Here is a 23,483-nt window from a genome sequence, read left to right as displayed (position 1 = left end):
GAGTTAGTGACAGATAGGAAGAGGCTCCGTTAGATGAATTATCACAGTGACTGCAGCAGTGGGCTCAAGTGTGTTATAGCTGATGGGATGGTACAGGATAGGACCGGGTTCAGATATGTTGCTCATAGGGTTGTTCTGAGTCATACTCAAGGGCAGCTAAAAATAACAAACTCTGTTGAAGAACTTCCTTTTTATTCCTATCTTATTAAGAGATTTGTGTTTTCCCCCACCCTTAAATCAAGAAAGTATGCCAAGCTTTAATAAAATATCTTTGTTGTATCAATTGAGATATCAATTGAGATAATGGACTTCCTACCCCTGACCCCCAATCCCCCATTCCCTGCCTTGTTCTCTTTTCCTTTGTTAATGTGGTATATTACAATCACTGACTTGCTAAAGTGGAATAAACTGTGTATTCCAGGAGTAAATCCCACTTGATCAGGATATATAATCCTTTTAACATGCTATTAGGTTTTGCTTGCTAGTATTTTGTTGACAAGTTTGACAAATTTTGTATTTTCATATAATATTGGCCTGTGGTTTTGTTTTTTAACATCTTTCTTTGACTTTGGTACCAAAAATTGATGCTGGCTTCATTGACTTATTCCGGCCCCTTCTATTTTTTTTTTTTTTTTTAAAGAACATGAATAGAATTAGTGTCAGTTTTTCTCATTGATCGGTAGAGTTCCCAATAAAGCTATTGTTTTTGGACTTTTCTTTGTTGTTGTTTGGCATTGAGTTAGAACTGACCCATAGCTGACCTCCAGTAGGTTTTCAGGGGCAGTAAGTCACATGGGAGAGAGTGCTCATCTTTTTCCTGAGGAGCATCTGGTGAATTTGAGTTGCATGCCTTTGGGATTGCAGCACAGATTCTTACTGGTAGACCACCAGAGGGTCCATTGACTCAGTCCATTAATTTATCATGAGTCTGTTAAATTTTTCTTCCTTGTTTTGAATCAGTTCTGAAAGGTTATATACTTCTAGGAATTTGTACATTTTATCCAAGGTAGGACTTTTGGTTGGGCCGTTGTCTTCTCTTTCATCTCCTGTGCATCAGAGAGCTGGACAGAAAGGAGAAGAATTGATGCCTTTGAGCTGTGGTGCTAGAAAAGAGTACTGAATATTCCATGAATTCCAAGACAACAAACAGTTAAGTCTTGGAGAGAGTGCAGCCAGAGTGCTCCTCAGAGGCAAAGATGGAAAAACTTTGTCTTTAATACTTTGAACATGTAACTAGGTGAGGTTGTTTGTTGGAGGAGGACATCATGTTTGAAATATGGAGGAGGATCAGTGAGGGAGAGGAAGACCCCCGATGAGAAAGATTGACATGGTGACTTCAGCAATGGGCTTGGGTCTTTAGGAGATGGTAAGGACAACACAAGATAGGGCAGGGCTTAGGTTGGCTGTTCATAGAGTAGTACTTGACTTCATGGCATCTAACAACAGCAAACTACAAAAACAAGCCAGCAAACAGATATCAATAGGCTATGCCTGTGCCTGCTGATGAATTCAGATGAAGATGTCCCAGAACTTGGACACTTGTTCCCTGTGTCTGGCTGCTCTTAGCAAAGACAGCCCAGGCAGCCTCACCCAAGCCTGTCTGGCTTCTTCTGGGAAAGGTGATATGCCAGCAGAAGTTGTCAAAAAAGGAAATGAAGCAGACAAAAATTGATACTCTAGGCATCAACGAGCTTGGGCAGGCTAGCATTGACCACTTTGAATAAGACAATCGTGTGGTCTACTATACTGGAATGAAAATTGAGGATGAATGGTGATGTATTCATAATAAAAAAGATAATTTCAAGATCTATCTTGAAGTGCAGTGCTGTGAGGGATAAGATACTATCTATACATGTATAGAAACACCTGTTAAACATGTATAGGAACACCTGTTAAAACAACTAGTATTCAAATATATGCACCAACAACTAAGACCAAAGATGAAGTCTCTGAGGATTTGTGCCACTTCTGCAATCTGAAATTGATTATGTAATCAAGATTCATTAAGAACCTGCTGTCTGGAATGCGAAATCCAGAACAAAGAAGAAGGAATGGTAGTCAGAAAGTATAGGCTTGGGGATCTAAAAGAAGCTGGAGATAGAATAATTGATTTTTATACAGTCAATGGGTTATTCATTGCACATGCCTTTTTAAGAAACATAAATGGTGACTATATACATGGACCGTACCTGATGGACTGCAGAGGAAACAGATTGATTACATTTGTAGAAAGAATTTTTGGAGAAAGTATTATCAGAAATCAAAATTAGGTCAAGTGTTAATTGTGGAATAGACCATCAGTTGCTCATGCGCAAGTTCAAATTGAAGCTGAAGAAAGTGAAAACAAATCTGTAAAAAAACAAAAAATCTTGAAAATTGTAAATTTCACTTGAAAATGAAGACGTTCTCATATGTTCAATGCAATCTCAATCCTGATACTAAATTCATGTTTTCAAGGAGATTGAAAGGGGAATTGTCGAGTTTATTTGGAAAGGCAGGAGACCCTGAATAAGCAAAACACTTCTGAGAAACAAAAATTAAGTGGGAGGTATAGCACTTCCTGACCCCTGACCTCAAAACACAGTGGTAGTAACGAAAGTAGCATGGTACTGGTACAATGACAGCATATAGAACAATGGAACAGAATTGAGAACCCAGAAATAGACCTAGCTATCTATGGTCAACTGATATTCTACAAGGAAATCAAACTTTTCAAATGGGGAAATGACAACCTCTTCAACAAATGGTGCTGGCAAAACTGGATTGCTGCCTGTAGAAAGCTGAAACAGGTTCCACATCTCACACTATATATGAAAATCAACTCAAAGTGGATCAGAGCTGGGAGTAAAGCCCCAAACCATAAAGTTCATAAGAGACATACTTGGTTCAAGCTTAGAAGGCCTAGTCAACAGTATAAAGAGACTGACAAATACAGCCAGAAATGCACAATCTGAAGAGGATAAAATTGATGAATGGGACCTTCTAAAGATTAAATCCCTGTGCACATCAAAAACTTTTCCCAACAGGATGAAAAGAAAACCTAACAACTAGGAACAAACATTTGACAATACCACTCAGACAAGAGTCTCATAATGAAAGTTTACAGAATACTCCTGGGCCTCCACAAGAAAAAAGACTGATGACCCAATTACAAAATGTGCAAAAGACATGAAAAGAATTTTTACAGGGGAAGATATTCAAATGGCCGACAGACATATGAAGAAATCCTCCAAATCATTGGCAAAAAGAGAGATGCAAATCAAAACCACAATGAGATACCATCTCACTCCAGTAGCAGTGGCAGAGTTTAACAGGACAGCAAATAATAAATGTTGGTGAGGATGTAGCAAAATAGAAACTCTTATACATTGTTGGTGGGATTGTATAGAGGGACAACCACTCTGGAAGGCAGTTTGGTGCTTCCTCAAAAAGCTGAACATTGACATTTCATATGACCCAGTTATACCATTGCTTGGAATGTACCCCAAGAAAATGAGAACTGATGCACAAATAAAGACGTGTACTCCAGTGTTCATAGCAGCGCTATTCACTATCATAAGAACATGGAAACAGCCCAGATTTCCAACCACAATTGAATGGATTGAGAAATTATGGTACACTCGTGATGGAATACTATACAGCACACAGGAGCAATGATTTTGTAAATTACTACCTAATTTAGGAGGGACTGGAGAGTTTTATGCTGAGTGAACGATCTCAGTGCCATAAGGACAAATACTGTATAAAAATTATTATTGTAGAAGAGGGCAGAGGGTGGAAGCAGAGTGGTAAGGATGTATGGGGAGGGAGGATTAATCATGGAGTCACACAGTTTGATGGGTGAGGAGGGAAATGGGAAGGGTCTGGTATGACAAACAATGTATTCTAATTTTGTAAATAAACTAGTATAAAAAGTAATGTAAAATAGAATATATATGAATGTATAAAACAATGTATATGGATGAAACATACTGTAAAGGTCTTATTATATAAAAATCAATTAAAATATTAATAAACAAATGACTTTGAGGCATGGAACACCAATGATTAAAGACCAGTTGAGTTGTGGATTGACATGAAGGATATCAACATGAGCAATGATTTTGTAACTTACTGCCAATCTTGGGAGGCATCATTATTCTGAGTGAACTAACTCAATCCCAGAAAGATAAATACTGTATAAAACCATTATTGTAGAATGAATATGAGGACACAAGGCCACGTTTCGGGGATTGGGGGGAGGCTGTTGGAAATAGAGGGATGTGAATAGGTTGGGGAGGGGAGGGCATTAATCATAGGGTTGCACACTTCAACGCGTGGGTGGGGTGAAGTAAATGGGAAGGATCTTTTGTGAAAAACAATGTACAAACTTTGTAAGTAAATCAGAATTTTTTAAAAAGGGTATCAACCATGAAGAAAGTAAAAGGTCATTACAAAGACAGAGGCAAAAGAACAGACCAACATGAATGTCACAAGAGACTTTGAGTGCCATCAGGCTGACATAGGGTGACTCAAGTGACCCTAGGAACAATGACTGTGAACCCTACACAGCCTCACCATCTCTGACACACCTGAACACATTGCCACAGTCATTGTGTCAGTCCATCTATTCCAGGTCTTCCTCCCCTCTGCTGGCCCTCTATCCTTCCAAGCATGATGTCCTTTTCTAAGAACTCGTCCCTCCTGGTAACATGCCCAAAACCTAAAAATCCTTGCCTCCATGGAGCAGCCTAGTTTCCCCTTCTTGAGGACAGTTATTTCTTCTCCTGACAGTCCATGTTATGTTCAATACTCTTCTCTAGGACCACAACTCAAGGGCATCGATTCTTCTTCTGTCATCCCTAGTCATTGTCCAGTTTTCAGACACCTAGCAAGCAATTGAGAAGACCAGGGTCTGGATTAGGTGTACCTTAGTCTCTGCCTTACGCTATTGCTCTTTGTACTTTGGAGAGTTCCTGTATCCCTGCCTAGTAAATACCGTTTAACTCTTTCTCTTTGACCTATATTGCTGTCCTTACTTGACATGGAAATAAGAAATGATGAGGTATGGGATGCGATTGTGGAAACCTTTAGCAGGCCCCAAAAAGGAAGTTCAAACTCTGGTCATCCCGAGTATGGTCATTGCACTTATTTTGAATAATGTCAATCTCATAGCATGAATGGTCTCTTTTAAAGAATCCTATCTCATTGAAGCTCTCTGAAGGAGCCTTTGACCAAATTCAAAATTCTTTCCTGTCTGCAGGACATTTTATCTTTGTAATATTAAATTTGGACATTTGATGGTCGTGTGTGTGTGTGTGTGTACCGTCAAATCGGATCTGACTGGTACAGGAGGAGATTGCCCCTTCTTCTCCAGCAGAGCGACTAGTGGATTTGAACCGGAGGTCCTTTTTAATATAATGAGGGAGCACATGCTTGTATTTTGTTAGTTTCCATCAAGTGGAATCCTGGCTGACTCATGGTGATTCCATGCAGGTGACCCAAGTGGCTGATTATTTTTTAGCAGTAGGTCACCAAGCATTTCTTCCAATTTTTAGTCTGGAAGTGTCATTGAAATTTGTTTAGCATCATCCTAACACGGAAACAACCTCTGCTGGAAGGATATTGGCTGCACTTGGGGTTCCAGGATGAATCCAACCTAGATCTCTTGCATAAAGCCCAGAATCTACCCCTGAACCACTACTTGTCTCCATAGCCTTTGATACTATTTGAGTTTTTCTTTCTTTTTTTTTGGGGGGGGGGACGGGGGTCATATCTTGTCTCTCCTCTCCATAGTCTTTGATACTGTTTGATTTTGTATTTCTTTCTTTGGGATGGTATTTCTTGGTCTCCTGGAAATAGTAAGAACAACGGAATAACAAGTATACAGTTATTAAATGCCTTTTTAGATTAAGATTTCCTTTCATTTGCTTTAATAGCATTGTTTATTGTGGACTATGCTTTGAGACAAAACAGCAGAGCAAACAGTGTGAGCGTGGATGAGAGTAGAATAGGCTTGTGTATCACGCACCATGTCCCCTTTTCCCTTTGGGCTAATTGATTAGTCCTCCTGAGTATTTGCTGTGACTTTGTCTTGAGCTCCCAGTGACTCTGCGTGGTGTCATATGCCTTAAATCTTTATGAGGACTTGTTCAGAAATAAAGACCAGATTGATTGCCTTTACACTTGTAGCTGCCTTCCTTGCTCTTTACATAATGTAGTCTGATGACCAGTCAAGGAATGTCATTGAATTTTAAATTTCTGAGGAGGGGGAGGAAAAAAAAGTCTCACACAGAAGTGTTCTGTCAATGAATGTGATAGACCCTTTTGTTGCTTAAAGACAGTTCTCCTACTATATCCCTGAAGTGCTGAGGGACTGTGTTACAGATTTCACTGGCAGTGGGCTCTGCCTTGAAAACATTAGTAGTTTAATAAATTTAGAAGTTATTTAATTGTTGAATTGGCAGGATGAGATAAAGCAATTAAACATGTTGTTCATTGTATTTCTGGGTGGGGTGGCAGAGGGAAATGGAATACTGATTTTTTTTCCCCTTTATGGCAACCTAACACTGAGCTTGTTTTGTTATCACTCTTGTTTTCCAGGCATTAAGCGTAACTGAAACCCTGATTAAACCCTTGGAAAAATTCAGAAAAGAGCAACTCGGTGCTGTAAAGGTTTGTGTCTAATTTGAGTACACTCGTAAACAGAAAATGTGGATGTCTTTTCTGCTTCTCTGCACACTGAGTATGCATTTGGCAGCCTTGAAGGAGGTGCTGGAAGGAACCATCTGTTGTTTCATGTTTTCAGTGTGCCTTTCCCCCCTCTGGGAGATATGAAATGTAAAACAAACAAAAACACCTGGGCAAGGTAATAAACCCTCAAGTAATTGTCATTAGCTACACCTTACCACACAAAGTTTTAAAAATTATCTTTAACCAAGCAGTTATTGTTGTTGTTATGTGCCGTCAAGTCACTTGTGACTCATAGTGACCCCAATGTACAAGAGCCCTAAGCCCTGCTCTATCTTGTGCCAACCTCACTGTCTCTGACATACTTGCTCCCATATTGACCTTAGGCATGGTGGTGGAAGCATCTGGCTGCTAACAGGAAGGCCATTGGTTTGGACCTACCAGCCATGGAGAAAGAGGAAGCAATCCATGTCCATAAAGATTGAAACTCTATTGGATAGTTCTATTCTGCCCTATCTAGAGGGCACCTAACACTACCACCACCACCAATGACAACAATTTGCCTGTAGATTCCTGAGGAGTGCTGTTCAGCTAGTGGCACTGGGAATTTTATTTGATCTCCTGGTAGGAAATGTAGTTATTTTCATGGACTCCTCAGGTTTATGATGAATGACAGCATTATACGCCATTCAAAATGAAAATGATTCTCCACCACGATGCTGCTGGAACTTGAAGGAGAATATTAGCTTACTGGGGGTGTGTGATTTCCTTTAACAAAAATTTACTGGGCATGTTTTAGGTGCCCGAGTGATGGTAGTTGCTAGAGATTTGAAGATGCCTGGATTCAGGGTATCCTGGGTTTAGCCAGGGTTGTTGGGAACAATACAGTGACTTGGCCACTGGGAGCTGGGGATGTTTTTAGGAAACATTTGAGCTGTGAATTATTCCTAGAAGAATAATTTCCACAGATCTCTCTTAAATTTTGTGTGTACTTGAGGAAGAAAAATACTTGGGTGTTGACTGGTTTTGGTGTAGCAAATTTTTTATAATAAAAACAAGACTTTTCTTAAAAGAAGAGAATGACAATTTTAGGTAGACAGTCCTTTTTCTATTGGTATTTACCACCTCACCCACCAAGTGGCTGTGGGTCCAAACTTTCTTTCTTATTTTCCTGAATAATTAAAATTCTCTTACAACCTCTGTGACAGATGGGCTCAAAGAGGCCAGGGTTTTTGTTGCTGTTTTCATGATCAGTCTTTTTGAAGTGACTTGTTAAAATATCAAGATAGTCCCTTTTGACTTTTATTTTTAGTTTTGAAGTGCCATATTTTGAGGTTCAGGCCCTATAGACAGTGGAAGTTCAATGGGCTACGTCCTCTGAGATGATTTTCCGCCCTCTGCAGAGAGCTCTGGTGGCCTAGGGAGTCAGGAGCTGCACTGCTAACCCAAAGTCATACAATTAGAATCCACCAACTGCTTGGAGAGACAAGATTGATAGTCTCCTGCTGTGTGTTTTTATGGTCTTTGAAAACCCACAGGAGGGTCAACGGTGAGATTGTCTCCCCTGGCTCTGTGGTAGGACCCCCAGGACTGCTGGCAGCTCTGTGTGCTTGGACAAATCTTTAGGCTTTGCTATTTTTTCTGTACAGGCACACCTTGGAGATATTATATGTGTAGAAATGGAATATTGCATTTAGGAGGGTAACATGAACTTTGTGGTTTTACACTGCATGTAAGAGCGAGCTCTGGATGACCTAGTGGTAAGATGTTATGCTGTCAAAAGCACACTGTTTGAATCCATCAGCTGCTCCCCCAGAGAGAGATGAATAGTCTCTTTCCATGCAATTTACTGCCTCTGAAAGCCTGTTGGAGGGCCAGTCATGAGTTGATTTCAAATCTACAGTATATAACAAGTGTATACATAAGTTATGCTTATGCTATACTGTATTATACTCTAATGCACTCTCAGAAGTGCAATAACGTGATGACAAGGTTTGAAATATTGTGAGAATCACCACAATGTGACAAGAGACTTGCAGTAAATACATGCTATTGGAAACATAGCACTGATAGATCTGCTTGGAGCAGAGTGGCAGCAGGCTTTTTCAGTTTGCAAAATCAAAACACAAACCTGTATATCTGTGAAGCACAATAAAGCAAAGTACGATAAAATGAAGGGTGCAGTGAAGGGCCTGGGCATTGCATCCCTCTCCCTTATAATTGTGTGATTCTTTTTTCTGTAACCGCATCTCCTTGTACTGTTGTAATACTTTTACATTTTCATTTTTTCTCCTTTCAAATGTCATGGATAGCTACTTAATCTAAATAGTGTTCATTTTTCTTTTTTCAATGGGTAGGTGAGGGGGGTAAAGATTACATTATAGAAATGGCATTTTTTATTTGCCCTCCACCCTACTGGATCTTAAGTTTCTGACCATGAATATCTATTGGCCATTCATTCAAACTTGCCAAGCCTCTGAGGTATCTTGAACACATAGGTAATCTGAATGATTACATACTGTAAAACTTATTAAAAACTCATTGCTAACCCCCGTCCCCCAAAACCTATAAACCAAACAACCAACCAAAGACCCCATCTCATTGCTCTTGAGCAGTGGATTTTCTGAGGCTGTAAGCAGCTCTGGAGGAGATTGTCCACCTTTCTCCCAAAGCTCCACTTGTTAATTTGAACCTCTGGACAGGTTCCATCTTTGGGTTAGCACAGCAACCCAGTACAGACTACAACCACAGCTGTGTCTTATGTAGTCGAAAAGGAAACTGTCATATTAAATAGAGACGTTATTTTAATAGTTTAGCCCTTGTCTTTAGCTGTCAATTTCTGTCCTGAAATTTCTTCCTTCTTTGCTCTTTCAACTTCAGTTTTATGATTACACTAAAAAAAACAAATCTCTCTTACATTCTTGTTCAGTATGTTTGCTGTCACAACTATTAATATTACAATTCTTGTAGGCCACACAGATATTTTTTTTCTGCTAGTTTTGTATATTGTAATTTATAGCAGAGAACAGTAGTTCTCTACATTACATAGAGGTATCTATATATCTATCTCTTCCAGTAGGTTGTCAAGTATATGAGGGAAGACTGTTGCTTATTTCTTTGTCTTTTGCTAGCCTTATGTCTAAGATTCATAACCCAGAATCTGTTAACTAGTAGTTCTAGAAGAAAACCAGGTGATTATTGTTTGATGTCACTCTTTTAGTTCATAGCTGTCCAATGTAAAAAAGCTCAAAATTTGTCTTTTTAGTATTTTCTGCCAATGGGAAACATCATAATAGATGGAGAAAGATTGAAACTGTTCACAACTTCATCTTACTTTGACTGACAGCATCCTTGGTACCACAGTTAGAAGATCGGGAGATGTGTTGCATTGGGGAAGTCTGCTAGTATGGACCTCCCCAAATTACTGAGGAGCAGTGATAGCAGTTTAAAGACTAAGGAGCAGCTGGTTCAGGCCATGGTTCTCCAGTCACTTGCTATGCATCTGAGAACTGGACAGTGAATAAAGATGACAGAAGAAGAATTGAATTGTGGTTTTGGAGAAGAGGGCTGAATATCCCATGGACTGCCAAAAGAACAAACAGACGTGTCTTAGAGAAAGTACACCAAGATGATGATGCTTCATCTCACTTACTTAGGGCATATTGCTAGGTGAGGCTATTCCTTGGAGAAGAACAGCGATTGTGCTTACAAAGGTGGAGGATCAGCAGAAGAAAGGAAGACCCTCAACCAGATATGCAGCAGTGACTGCAGTAGTGGGCTCAAGTGTGTCAGAGGTTTTGAGGATGGCACAGGACAGGGTTTAGATCGGTTATTCATAGCATTGCTATGAGTCATATGGCTCCTGGCAACAAGAACAACAACATTTGAGGTTCCTAAACATTCAGTCATATTTGAACACTGTTGTTGTTGTTATTAAGTGCTGTCAAGTTGTAGACGACTCATAGCGACCCTATGAATGAAAGACCTGAACACTTGTATAACTTCCATCATTTCTCCAAGTTCATAGGGTTTTAGGAGGTAAGCTATTTTGGAAGTGGTTGCCACTCATGCTTCCAAGCTTGTTTTAATCTGGAAGCGCCACCAAACACTGTTCACCACTGGTAACTATTATCTCATTTGACACATTAGTGTCACAGTGTTCAGCTTCACAGTAACCATGAGTTACCTCTGTATAGACATGTACAGACCAGGGCTATACCACTTAGAAGAATGCTGACCAAAAACTATTAAAACCATTTGAACACTACTACCATGCAAAGGCTTTTGACTGTGTAGATCGCAACAAGCTATGCTGACTCTGCGAAGAATGGGAATCCCAGAGCATTTGATTGTGCGAATGCGAAACTTACACTTGGACTAAGAAGCAGTCGTCAGAACAGAGCAAGGAGACACTGGATGGTTCAAAATTAAGAAAGGGGTCCATCAGGGACGTATTTTGTCTCCATACCTTTTCAATTTGTATTCAGAACAGATCATCTGACACTGGGCTGTACTAGGAGGAATGTGGCATCAGGATTGGTGGAAGAGTCATCAACAATCTGTGTTATGCAGATGACACAACCCTGCTTGCTGAAACTGAGGAGGACATGAAGTGCTTGCTGCAGAAGTTCAAGGACTGCAGTCTTCAATATGGATTGAAGCTCAATATCAAGAAAACAAAGATTCTCAAAACGAGGCCAATTGGCAGCATCAGTGTGGATGGTGAAGAGATTGAGATAGTTAACGGTTTTCGTTAACTTGGTTCCACAGTCAACAGTCTTGGTAACAGCAGCCACGAAATCAGGAGATGAATTGCTTTGGGAAAGTGAGCTGTGAGGGACCTCTCAAGAGTACTGAAGAGCAACAACAACAGGCTGGAGACTAAGGTGCGCCTGATCCAGGTATAGTCTTTGCAATAACGTGCTATACATCAGAAAGTTGGACAGTGAATAGGGATGATAGAGAATTGATGCCTTTGAGCTGTGGTGCGGGAGAAGAGTGTTGCATATACCATGGACTGCTAGGAGAACAAACAGGTTTGTCCTGGAGAGGGTGAAGCCTAATGCTCCTTGGAGTCAAGGATTCTGAAGCTTTGTCTGATATACTTTGGGCCTGTTGCAAGGAGGGACTGGTCCTTGGAGAGGGACATCATGTTTGGGAGAGTGGAGGGATGGTGCAGGAGAGGAAGACCCTCGATGAGATGGATCGATTCTGTGATTGGGGTGGTGGGAGTGAGTGGTCAGAAATGGAGAGGCTGGCACAGGATAGCACGGCATTTAGAGCTCTTGTACATAGGGTCGCTATGAGTCACAAGCGACTCAATGGCATAATAACAACAACAACTGATTAATCAGCCTATGTTGCAAACTTAAAATTGATTTTATTCTCTTAGGTTAAAAAGCTTTTTAAAAAGAACACCTTATAGTTTTCATGTGAAGACTTTTTTTTTTTAAAGGGTCTTTAAAAGTTGACGACATCAGAATTTTTAATTTATGTCAGTGTTACCCTTTTATGTCTTCTTTTCCCACCTAGTGATATCATATCCTTGGCCTTTATTCTGCAGTTCTTTCAGTTCTGTTTACTCACGATTCTTCTGGTTTCCAGAATTCCAATTACATGTTAAGTTGTAGTTTTAATGTAATCGAAACTGCTAGGTGGTTTTTGTAAATTGGATTTTTAAAATCCCCCAAGGCTTTCTTTTTTTCACTGTTTTGCTTTTGTTTGCGTTTATTCTTTTTCATTTGGCTCTGTTTGGCTTGGCCTTACAACTCTTTTTTTTTTTTTTTCTTATAACTCTTTTTATGTAGTTCTGGTTTTGCTGTATTTTCCCTTTTATTTTCTCCCTTCTTTTTATCAAATAATGTGTTTGCTAGATTGTTATCTTTGTTTGAAAAAGCCTAGTTTCTTTTTTGCAGAATGTGGGTTGGTGTGTGCTGTGTCACATCAAGTTACCCCTCAGAGGTGTCTTCGAAGCTCTTTCAGTGCCTGAGTCTCCGCAGGATTATTTTGATGTTACTCATCATATGTTGAATTACATATGTAATTACATTTTTTTTTCATGTGAGTAATAAAACACTTACGTGTACCTATTTTATAGCATAATGCAAAAGATCCTGGGATACAGCTCTGAATTAAATCTGAGCTGGCCTCAAAGGCATTAGCAGTTGTGGGGAAACTGTTGAAGGAGCAATAAAAGGTTCCTGTTTAAAATGCTGTATTGAGAGTAAGTATTGGCTCTCTAGAATGTACCTTACCATCTCAGCTTTGGGCACTGGCAAGATGTATTTGGACATCCTGATAGCTTCTCATGTGAATTCTGTTTTTGTCTTTTAACTGTCAGAATAATTTGAGCAAGTTTCTGAGGGTCATTTAGACTGTTTCTTGGCTTAGAGAATGGGGTGGATGAGGCCTCCTCAGAAAGTAATTGTGAGGAGTAAATGAATTTGATTACGTACCTCAAGTGTCTATGCAATGGCATTTGACTTTGTGGATCGTAACAAACTGTGGCTGACTCTGAGAAGAATGGAATCCCAGAACACTTGATAGTGCTTGTACGAAACCTATACTTGCACCAGAAGGCAGTTGTCAGAACAGAGCAAAGAAACACTGAATGGTTCAGAATTGGGAAGGGTGTACTCCAGGGATGTATCCTATCTCCATACATTTTCAGTCTTTATGCATAACAGATTATCTTGGAGGCTGTGCTCTATGAGGAGAAATGTGACATCAGAATTGGAGGAAGACTCATCAACAATCTGCGTTATGCAGATGATACATCCCTGCTTGCTGAAACTGAGGAGACCTGAAGCACTTGCTGCAGAAGGTCAAGACTGCAGCCTTCAATATGAATTGAAGCTCAATATCAAGAAATCAAAGATTCTCACCACTGGGCCAATTGGAAGCATTGTGATAGATGGTGAAGAGATTGAGATTGTTAATAGCTTTAGTTTGCTTGGCTCCACAATCATCACTTTTGGTACCAGCAGCCAAGAAATCAAGAGATGAATTACATTGGGAAAGTAGGCTGTTAGAGACCTCTTCAGAGTACTGAAGAACAACAATATAAATCTGGAGACTAAGATGCTCCTGATTCAGGCCATAGTCTTTGCATCTTTGCAGTTACTTGCTATGCATCAGAAAGCTGGACAATGACTAGGGATGATAGAAGGAGAAATGATGCCTTTGAGCTGTGGTGCTGGAGAAGAGTATTGAATATACCAGGGAATGATAAGAGAATCAACAGGTTCATTCTAGATAGGGTTAAACCAGGCTGCTCCTTTGAGGCAAGGATTCTGAAGGATCTGACATATTTTGGACATGTTGTAAGGCAGGATCAGCCCTTGGAGGTGGATGTCATGCTTGGGTTTGTGGAGGGACAGCACAAAAGAGGAAGACCCTCGATGAGATGGATTGATTCAGTGACTAGAGTAGTGAGGGTAGGTGTGTTGGAGACAATAAGATTGTCACAGGATAGAGCAGGGTTGAGGGCTGTTGTACATCCCTATGAGTTGCACGCAACTTGAGGGCACATAACAACAGCAACAACTTCAAGTGTCTAGAGTAGGGCCTGGCATATAATATTTAATTACTTTTATGACTTGTTTTGTTTTAGCTCATTAGGGAAGAATTCCTTGTTTGCTGTCCTTTCTTTGCATAGATTGCCACATTAGTAGGACTAAGGTGATGGCCAGGTGACTTATCAGCAAGGTTGTAGGAGTGTAGTAGGGTGGTATTTTCTTAGTATTGATTCAGCCCTTCTCTTTCTCATTCTTTTCTAATGGATACCTTTCTTTAGATCTGCAGTCAAGTGCTTAATTGCTTATGGATTAAAGCTGAATTCTCATCTTTGGAGAAGCTTAGAGAGCCTTACATTTGAGAGATGGGGTGTGGCTAAGGCAATGGAAGTGTCATGGAACTTTTGAAATTAGTTAAGAGATTAAAAAACTAAAAACGCACAGCCATCTCATCAATTCCAACTCACCGTGACTCTCTTACCAGGTTTCTGAGACCGTAAATCTTAATGGAACAAGAACGCTTGTGTTTTCCCTGCGAAGCCGCTGGTGAATTTGAATCTCTGGAAATGCCATTCTTCAGTCTTCCTTATTAATTGTTTAATTTTCACAAGTATATGAACTGATTGATAATACTGTGGCTTGGGTCAGGCACGTTTTTGCCATCATAGTTACATCCTTATTCTTTAGCACTGTGGAGAGATCCTTTACAGCAGATTTGCTTGATGCAATACGTTGTTTGATTTCTTGTGCCACTTTGAGGAGTGGTTGATTGTGGATATAAGTGAAAGAAAATATTTGACAACTTCAGCCTTCTCTATATGTATCATGATGCTACTTACCAGTTCAATTTCGAAGATTTATGTTTTCTTTATATTGAAGAAGGGGAAGTATTTAATATTGGTATTTAAGAACAGGAATTGCCGAACTGTGGTTAGTTTTGAGATACAGCTTTGCTCTTTAAAAAGTGTTTCTGCTGATTCTGTGGTATGAGTAATGTTTCCTGTTTTTGGGATATTGTTTTCATCTATTTAATAAAAAGGAGAAAGAGAAGTTGTACTCTCCAAGGAAATATTAAAACCGTCCACTGTAGCGTTTGTTGTGGTTGTTAGTTGTCTTTCAGCCGATTGACACACATGGCATCCTCATGTGGGCCCCGTAGGATTTTCAAGGCTGTGACCACTTGAAGCCCATGTCTGTGACTCCTCTCGGTGGATCTAAACCACCAACTCTTGAGCTTGACTTATGCCATTTCTCTACAATTAGTTTTAGTATTTAATGTTTATCATTTGAGAAAAAAATTTTCTTCATCCTAGAACATTTATAAAATAGATAAAATGTTTGAAAAATCTGGTAACTTAAAAAAGTGTTCTTGGATCCTTAATAAGCACAAGACCAAAATAAAAAAATTCCCTGTCGCACAATAGGGACAATATAGGAAACTTTGCAAAGTCTCCATGTGTTCTGTATCCCTATTCTGTGGAATTGTTAACATGATTTTAATGAAAAAATGGTTTATGTGAATGCTGTCCATCTTAAGAATGTTTACTTATTTTACGGTTTATTAATTCCCCGGTTTTTATTTGTTATCTTATGTAGTGTGTATTTTTTATAATGATACATTCCTGTGGTTTTTTTCCCACTTTTGTTTTTGCTTTGAAGGCCCTTCCTTACTTTGAGGTTTGATGTAAGTAATTACCCTTTTTTTATACTTTCATTTTTCACTTAGATTCTCTCAACCATCTGGAATTAATTTTGATATGAAGTAAGTCTCTTTATTTCTACGTAGTTAAAAACTTTGCCAGCACCGTTGGTTGAATAAACTTTTTCTTAGCCCAGTGATTTGTGATGGTACTTTTTTAATCATTTTCTTTTTAACAGTTTTGTATGTGTTTTCTATAATTGATAATCAGCTAACTACCTGTGAGCTGTACATTTAGCATCCATTTTGTTTGACATAATAGTGTTCTTTTATACACAAACCACCACCACCCTTGTTTGTTGGCTACCATTAAAAAATTAGCTGTAGAAGGGGAGCTCTGGTGGCTTAGTGGCAATGAGCTGCAACTACAATCCCAGAGGCGCACTGTTCGAATCCACCAGATGCTTTGACGGGGAAGGAGGGACAGTCTCCTCCTGTACCAGTCAGATCTGATTTGAAGGTACACTCACACAAAAGTAAAAAAAAAAAAATTAGCTGTAGCAAAAACAATGAGAAGACATAGCTTTCAACTCAATGTCATGATCTTGGAACTCACTCATAGTTGACCATCCAGTAGGTTTTCCATGGCAATAAATTGCAAGGGAGGGGATTGCCTATTTTTTCTTGGAGAAACTGGTAGGTTCAAACTGCTAGCCTTTAGATTGACAGTGCAACTCCTTACTCATTAGGCAACAAGAATTTACTTTGAAAAATTATCTTTTGTATCAATAAAGAAAAGAAAGATTTTTACCACTAGATCGATAGGTAACATCATGATGGATGGAGAGGAGATTGAAACTGTCAATAGCTTCATCTTGCTTGTATCCATAATTAACACCCTTGGTACCAGCAGTCTGGAAATAAGGAGACACATTGCATTGGGAAAATCTGCAATGAGGGACCTTTTCAAGTTATTGAGGAGCAGTGGTGACGGTTTGAGGACTAAGGTGCGTCTGACTCAGGCCATAGTCTTTCCAGTCACTTGCTATGGATCTGAGAGGTGGACAGTGAATAAGGATGACAGAAAAAGAATTAACGCCTTTGAGCTGTGGTACTGGAGTAGAGAATTGAACATCCCATACGTGGCCAAGAGAGCAAATAGATATGTCCTGGAGAGGGTGCAGCTGGAATGCTTTTTTCGAGGCAAGAATGATACAGCTTTGTGGCGCATACTTTGGGCATGTTGCTAGGAGGGGGTATTCCTTGGAGAAGGAAATGATGCTGGAAAGGGTAGAGGGTTGGTGAAGGAGAGGAAGACCCTCAAAACCAGGTGGATTAACACGGTGACTGCTGCAATGAGCTCTTGTGTATCACGAAGTGTGAGGATGGCGTGGGATAGAAGAGGGTTCAGATATTTTGTTCTTAGGGTCACTTATGAGTCGTACTCAACTCGGCAGCACCTAACAACAATAAGCACCACAACAACCACAACCACAACCGAAAAAGAGAAGGCATGGCCACAGTAGGCCTCGTTTCCCACTTAGAATAACATTCAGAACTTTCTGGAACAGTTAGGATTGTCTTCCTTGTTAGAATGAGTGTGGACCATTTGGTTTACCACTGCCCCACCACTCCTTATTGTCAATAATTTATATCACTGTCTGCATTCACTTAAGTTTGTAATGTTAGCTTTATAAGAAATATTTTCACATTGTATTTAACTTGATTCTTGAAGGAGCTTTATGGTTTATGTTCTTAATTTGTGCAATCACTTGTTAATGCGTCAGAGAGCTGGACAATGACCAGGGAGGACAGAAGGAGAATTGATGCTTTTGAGCTTTGGTGTTGGAGAAGAGTGCTGAGGGTGCCATGAACTGCTAAGGAAACAAACAGATTCATCCTGGAGAGAGTTAAGTCAGGCTGCTCCTTGGCGGCAAGGATTCTGAGACTTTGTCTGACATACTTTGGTCATGTTATAAGGAGAGACCAGTCCTTGGAGAAAGACATCGTGCTTGGGAGGGTGGAGGGCAGGCGCAGGAGGGGAAGGCCCTCTGGGAGATGGATTGATTCGGTGACTGGGGCAATTGGGATGAGTGTGTCGGAGACAGTGAGACAGTGAGATTGGCGCAGGACAGAGCAGAGTTTAAAGCTGTTGTACATAGGGTCGCAAGCGACTCGACAGTACATAACAACAACAACAACATCTCTATATCTCTCTCTCTTTCTCTATCTCCATACACACACACAGACACACACAGACACACACACACACACACACACACACACCCACCCACCCCAGCCCCACCTGTGTAATGCAGTGTTCTCTGATTCCCATTCTTAGCCACAGTTTGTTGTGGTCCACACAGTCACATGCCTTTGCAGAGTCAATGAAACACAGATAGATATTCCTCTGCTTTCAGCTAAGATCCATCTAACCTTATTCTGACAGTTTTCTGTTGATGTGCTGTTCCAGTCATTTTTAGATAATTTTCAGCCAAATCTTGCTTCCATGAGATATTAATGATATTGTAAGATAATTTCCACACTTTGAGATCACTTTTCTTTGGAATGGGAACAAATATTGATCTCTTCCAGTCAGTTGGCCAGGTGGTTGTCTTCCAGATTTCTTGACACAAGTTGTGAGCGCATCTAGGCCAGCATCTGTTTGTTGAAATACATCAATTTGTATACCATCAATTCCTGGGGCCTTTTTTTTTGCCAATTCTTTAAGAGCTGTTTGAACTTTTCCATCTCCACAGGCTCTTGTTCATTTGTTGTTTGATGAAATTCTTCTGTGTCAGCCAATTCTTTTGGTACAATGACTCTGTATACTCCTTCCATCTTCTTTTTAATACTTCTTGGATCATTTAATATTCTGCCCAGAACTTCCTTAAGTATAGCAACTCGAGGTTTGTATTTGTTCTTCAGTTCCTTGAGCTTAAGAAAATGTTGAGCGAGTTCTGCCCCTTTGATTTTCTGAATCTAGCACTTTGCACATTTCATTACAATACTTTACTTTGTCTTCCTGCGCTGCCCTTTGAAATCTTCTGTTCAGCTCCTTAATATTGTGATTTCTTCCCTTTGATTTTGCTTATTGGTGCTTTAGTGCAATGCTTAGAGTCTCTTCTGACATCCATTTTGGTCATTTCTTCCTCCTGTGTCACCTTTTTTGCATTCTTCCTGGATGATATTCCTGATATCCTCCCTCAGCTAATCTGGTCTTCTCTCAGTAGTATTCAAGGCCTCAAACCTGTTCATGAGATGGTTTTGAAATTCAGATGTGGTAGACTCAAAATCATATTTTGGTTTCTGTGGATTTTGTTTAATTTTTCTTAGCTTCAGCTTGAACTTGCATATGAGTAGTTGTTAGTCAATTCCACAGTCAGCACCTAGCCTACTTTTCACAGCTGATATTGAGTTTCTCCACCGATTCTTCGCACAGATGTAATCAGTCTGATTCCTCTGCATACTATTAGATGAAATCCATGTGTATAGCTTGCCTTTATATTTCTTATAAATTGTATTTGCAATTAATATAAATTGTTGATTGTGTAAAATTCTGTCATTCTTTGGGAATCCCAGAACACTTGGTTGTGCTTATGCAAAGCCTATTCTTGGACCAGAAAGCTGAATAGAACAAGGGAACACTGTATGGTTCAAAATTGGGAAGGGTGTATGCTAGGGATGTGTCCTTGCTCCATACCTTTTCAATTTATATGCAGAACAGATTACTCAGGTGGCCGGGCTCTTTGATGAGAAATGGGGCATCAGGATTAATGGAAGATCCATCAACAATCTGCGTTATGCAGATGACACAAACCTGCTTGCTGAAACTGAGGAGGACCTGAAGTACTTGCTGTAGAGAGTCAAGGGCTGCAGCCTTCAATATGGATTGAAGCTCGACATCAAGAAAACAAAGATTCTCACTACTGGACTGATTGGTAGCATCATGATAGATGGTGAAGAGATTGAGTTTGTTAATAGCGTTAGTTTGCTTGGCTCCACAATCAACATTCTTGGCACCAGCAGCCAGGTAATCAAGAGACCTCTCTGAAGTACTGAAGAGCAAAGATGTCAGTCTGGAGACTAAGGTGTGCCTAATACAGGTGGTAGTCTTTGCAGTTACTTGCTATGCATCAGAGAGCTGGACAGTGACTAGGGATGATGGAAGGAGAATTGATGCCTTTGAGCTGTGGTGTTGAAGAGTGTTGAATGGACTGTTAGGAGAACAAACAGCTTCGTCCTAGAGAGGATTAAACCAGTCTGCTCCTTTGAGACAAGGATTCTGAAGCTTCATCTGACATACTTTGGACATGTTGCGAGGAGGGACCAGACTTTGGAGAGGGATATCATGCTTGGGAGGGTAGAGGGAAAGTGCAGGAGAAGAACACGCTTGATGAGATAGATCGATTCAGTTACTGGGTTAATAGAGCAGGGTGGGGTTAAGGCTGTTGCACATAGGGTCGCTGTGAGTCGTAGGCGACTTGACAGCACATAACAACAATATGATATTATTTCAGCACAGAAAATCATATGAGCACAAAGAAACAGAACCACAATTTATAATGACATTACAAACAAATGCAGGAAGTAGAAATTATCCAAGTCTTAATAGTCAAAAAGAAAGCACAGAGGCACTTACTTGTATACTATCTTAGCACGTCCAAGCGGGTGTATTTCTACTCTGGTGGGTGGGATGTTGTTTTTGGGCTAAATTCTTTCTTTACAATCGCTTGATAGCATCGTTTTCTTTCATTCCTGACTTTGCCCACATGCTAATTTACATAGGCAGCTATTGCTGAGTTTGCTGGCTGTTTTGACTGCTGATTTCAGCAGCACTGTTGCTTCCTTTGTGTGCTTCTTTGACTGAGATGAAATCAATTAAGTGAGTAAAAATGTTGTCAGTGTTTCTAGCAAGTACTTAGTCTGCAAAGTACAGAGAACTCATTTACTTTTATCTCTCTTTGCCTCTATCTTCTATTACATTCTAAGACCCAGAAATGGATGTTCATAGAATGCTGTGAACACAGGGAAAAAGTCACATAGTCACACACAGTAGTAAGTGGGCAGCTTATCCCATGTTCATTCCATGTTGTTGTTGTGTATCCTTAAGTTGGAACTGACCCATAACTGACCCTCCGAGTTTTCAGAAGCAGTCAGTCACACAGGAGGAGATTGCCCATCTCTCTCCCACAGAGCAGCTGATGGATTCAAACCATGTGCCTTTGAGTTGGCAGTGCAACTCAGTACAGCTAAGCTACCGAAGATCCCTATAGCAACATTTTAAAATAGTGGCGTTTTTGAAGTAGTGAGGATATGCTTCTTTGATCTATTTTCTATTAGTAATTTTTTGTTTTTTTTTAATTGAGATTTTAATGAACGTTTATAAAGAACTCGGATTTCCATTCATTCATTGTTGCACATTTTCCTCCCTGTTCTCCTGTCCCCCAGTTCACTTTTTTCTTTGGAAAAAAGTTCTTTCCTTGTTTTACAATCCCCCAAGGCCACTTTACTATGCAGCTCTTATTCTGGACTCTTGTCATGCCAGTAATCACTAAACATATATTCCTTTTATACAGTTCTCTCCCTTGTCTTGTTCAATGCCGTGTACATTATTTATCCCCTCTTTTTTTAGTTTCCTCCCCACCCGCATGTCAATCCTGTTTTGTAACAGTGGCATTATGCAGTATTTGTTCTTTTGTGACTGAGATATTTTGTTCAGCATATTAGTAATTGAGGTAGTTGATAAAGAACCTAATATTGATAAGCAGAAAGCATATGTAGTAACAACAGAACATTAATATTTTAAACTTTGGGCAGGGAGAAAAGTGCAACAGTGAATGAACGGAAATCCAAAGTCTCTGTAAACTTTCATTAAAATTAATTTTTAAAAAAGTACATATAAGTTAAAAAACCCTAGATCAGAAAGGAAAGCAGGACTTCTTTGTCATCCAATGTTGTATATAAAAAAGTAAAAGAAAAAGGGATTAAAGGAAATTGTCAAGTTTTAAAATTCCTTTTCCATAAATATGCTCCGGGATGTGGCAGATGGTTAAATAATTGAAAATGTGGCAGCTGGAATTCACCTCGGAAGAAAGGCTTGGTGATCTGCTTCTGAAAGGTCACCAAAAAAAAAAAATTGTGAAAAACAGAATTCCACGGAGTAGAATTCTAGTGCAAGGCCACATGGGGTCAGTATTATGTGAGTCACTAATACCACCAGCCAAGAGGAGCATGAGGCTTTAGGACTGACTCTAAGAAGGAGCTACTACAAATTTTAGACCTTTTCGATAGGAAACTGGTCTTGTGATGTCAAATGGCTCTTTTCAAGTTGTGCAGCTAGTTGGTCGTTAGACTTAGAGTAGAAATGGGAAGAAATCCCATTTTCCGAGAGAGTCTCTTAGCCCCATCAGTGGATTCATGCAAACTTGTTAGGTGGGCTGCCAGAGGACATGTTGTTGTTATGTGCCATCAAGTTGCATGCGACTCATAGTGACCCTATGTAAAGAGCCCTAAATGCCGTTCTATCCTGTGCCAACCTTGCCGTCTCAAACACACTCATTCCCACCGCTCCACTCACAGAATCCATCCATCTCATCGAGGGTCTTCTTCTCCTGCGCCGTCCCTCCACTCTCCCAAACATGATGTCCCTCTCGTTTGCGACTCATAGCGACCCTATGTACAGCAGCCCTAAACTGTGCTCTATCCTGTGCCAATCTCATTGCCTCTGACACACCCATCCCGATTACCCCAGTCACTGAATCAATCCACCTCATAGAGGGTCTTCCTGTCCTGCGCTGTCCCTCTACTCTACCCAGCATGATGTCCCTCTCTAAAGACCTGTCTCTCCTTACAACATGTCCAAAGTATGTCAGACGAAGCCCTAGAATCCTTGCCTCCAAGGAGCAGCCTGGTTTAACCCTCTCCAGGATGAATCTGTTTGTTTTCTTGGCAGTCCATGGTACATTCAATACTCTTCTCCAGCACCACCGTTCAAAGGCGTCAATTCTCCTTCTATCCTCCCTAGTCATTTTCTAACTCTCTGATGCATAACAAGTGATTGCAAAAATCATGGCCTGTATTCAGGCACACCTTAGTCTCCAGAGAGACACCGTTGCTCTTGAGTACTTTCAAGAGGTCCCTAACCGCAGACTTTCCCATCGCAATACGTTTTTTTATTTCCTGGCTACTGGTGCGAAGAGTTTTTGCTTTTTTTATCTCATGTTGTTGTTGTTGTTGTTGTTATGTGCCATCGAGTCACTTGCGACTCATAGCGACCCTATGTACAACAGCCCTAAACTCCGCTCTGTCCTGTGCCAATCGCACTGTCTCCGACACTCCCATTCCAATTATCCCAGTCACCGAATCAAACCACCTCATAGAGGGCCTTCCTCTCCTGCGCCGTCCCTCCACCCTCCCAAGCATGATGTCCCTCTCCAAGGACTGGTCTCTCCTCACAACATGTCCAAAGTATGTTAGATGGAGCCTCAGAATCCTTGCCTCCAAGGAGCCACCCGGTTTAACCCTCTCCAGGACAAATCTGTTTGTTTTCCTAGCAGTCCATGGTATTCTCAATACTCTTCTCCAGCACCACAGCTCAAAGGCATCAATTCTCCTTCTATCCTCCTTGGTCATTGTCCAACTCTCTGATGCATAACAAG

At 40.3% G+C, this 23,483-nt stretch overlaps 1 protein-coding gene across 1 annotated transcript in view; it reads left to right on the top strand.

The window, feature by feature from the left end:
• The window catches only part of ARHGAP10 (Rho GTPase activating protein 10), a 446,487-nt gene that overhangs the window by 142,715 nt on the left and 280,289 nt on the right, over positions 1 to 23,483 (top strand). Inside the window, exon 4 of the mRNA XM_006886993.1 lies at positions 6,583 to 6,654. Within this exon, the coding sequence (XP_006887055.1) occupies positions 6,583 to 6,654 (72 nt within the window). The remainder of the gene's footprint in view (positions 1 to 6,582; positions 6,655 to 23,483) is intronic.

The sequence above is a fragment of the Elephantulus edwardii genome, unplaced genomic scaffold (genome assembly GCF_000299155.1).
Source record: "Elephantulus edwardii isolate Elephantulus edwardi_28Jun2011 unplaced genomic scaffold, EleEdw1.0 scaffold00053, whole genome shotgun sequence".
NCBI classification, from domain to species: Eukaryota; Metazoa; Chordata; class Mammalia; order Macroscelidea; family Macroscelididae; genus Elephantulus; species Elephantulus edwardii.
This window is presented reverse-complemented; position numbering and strand designations above follow the sequence as displayed.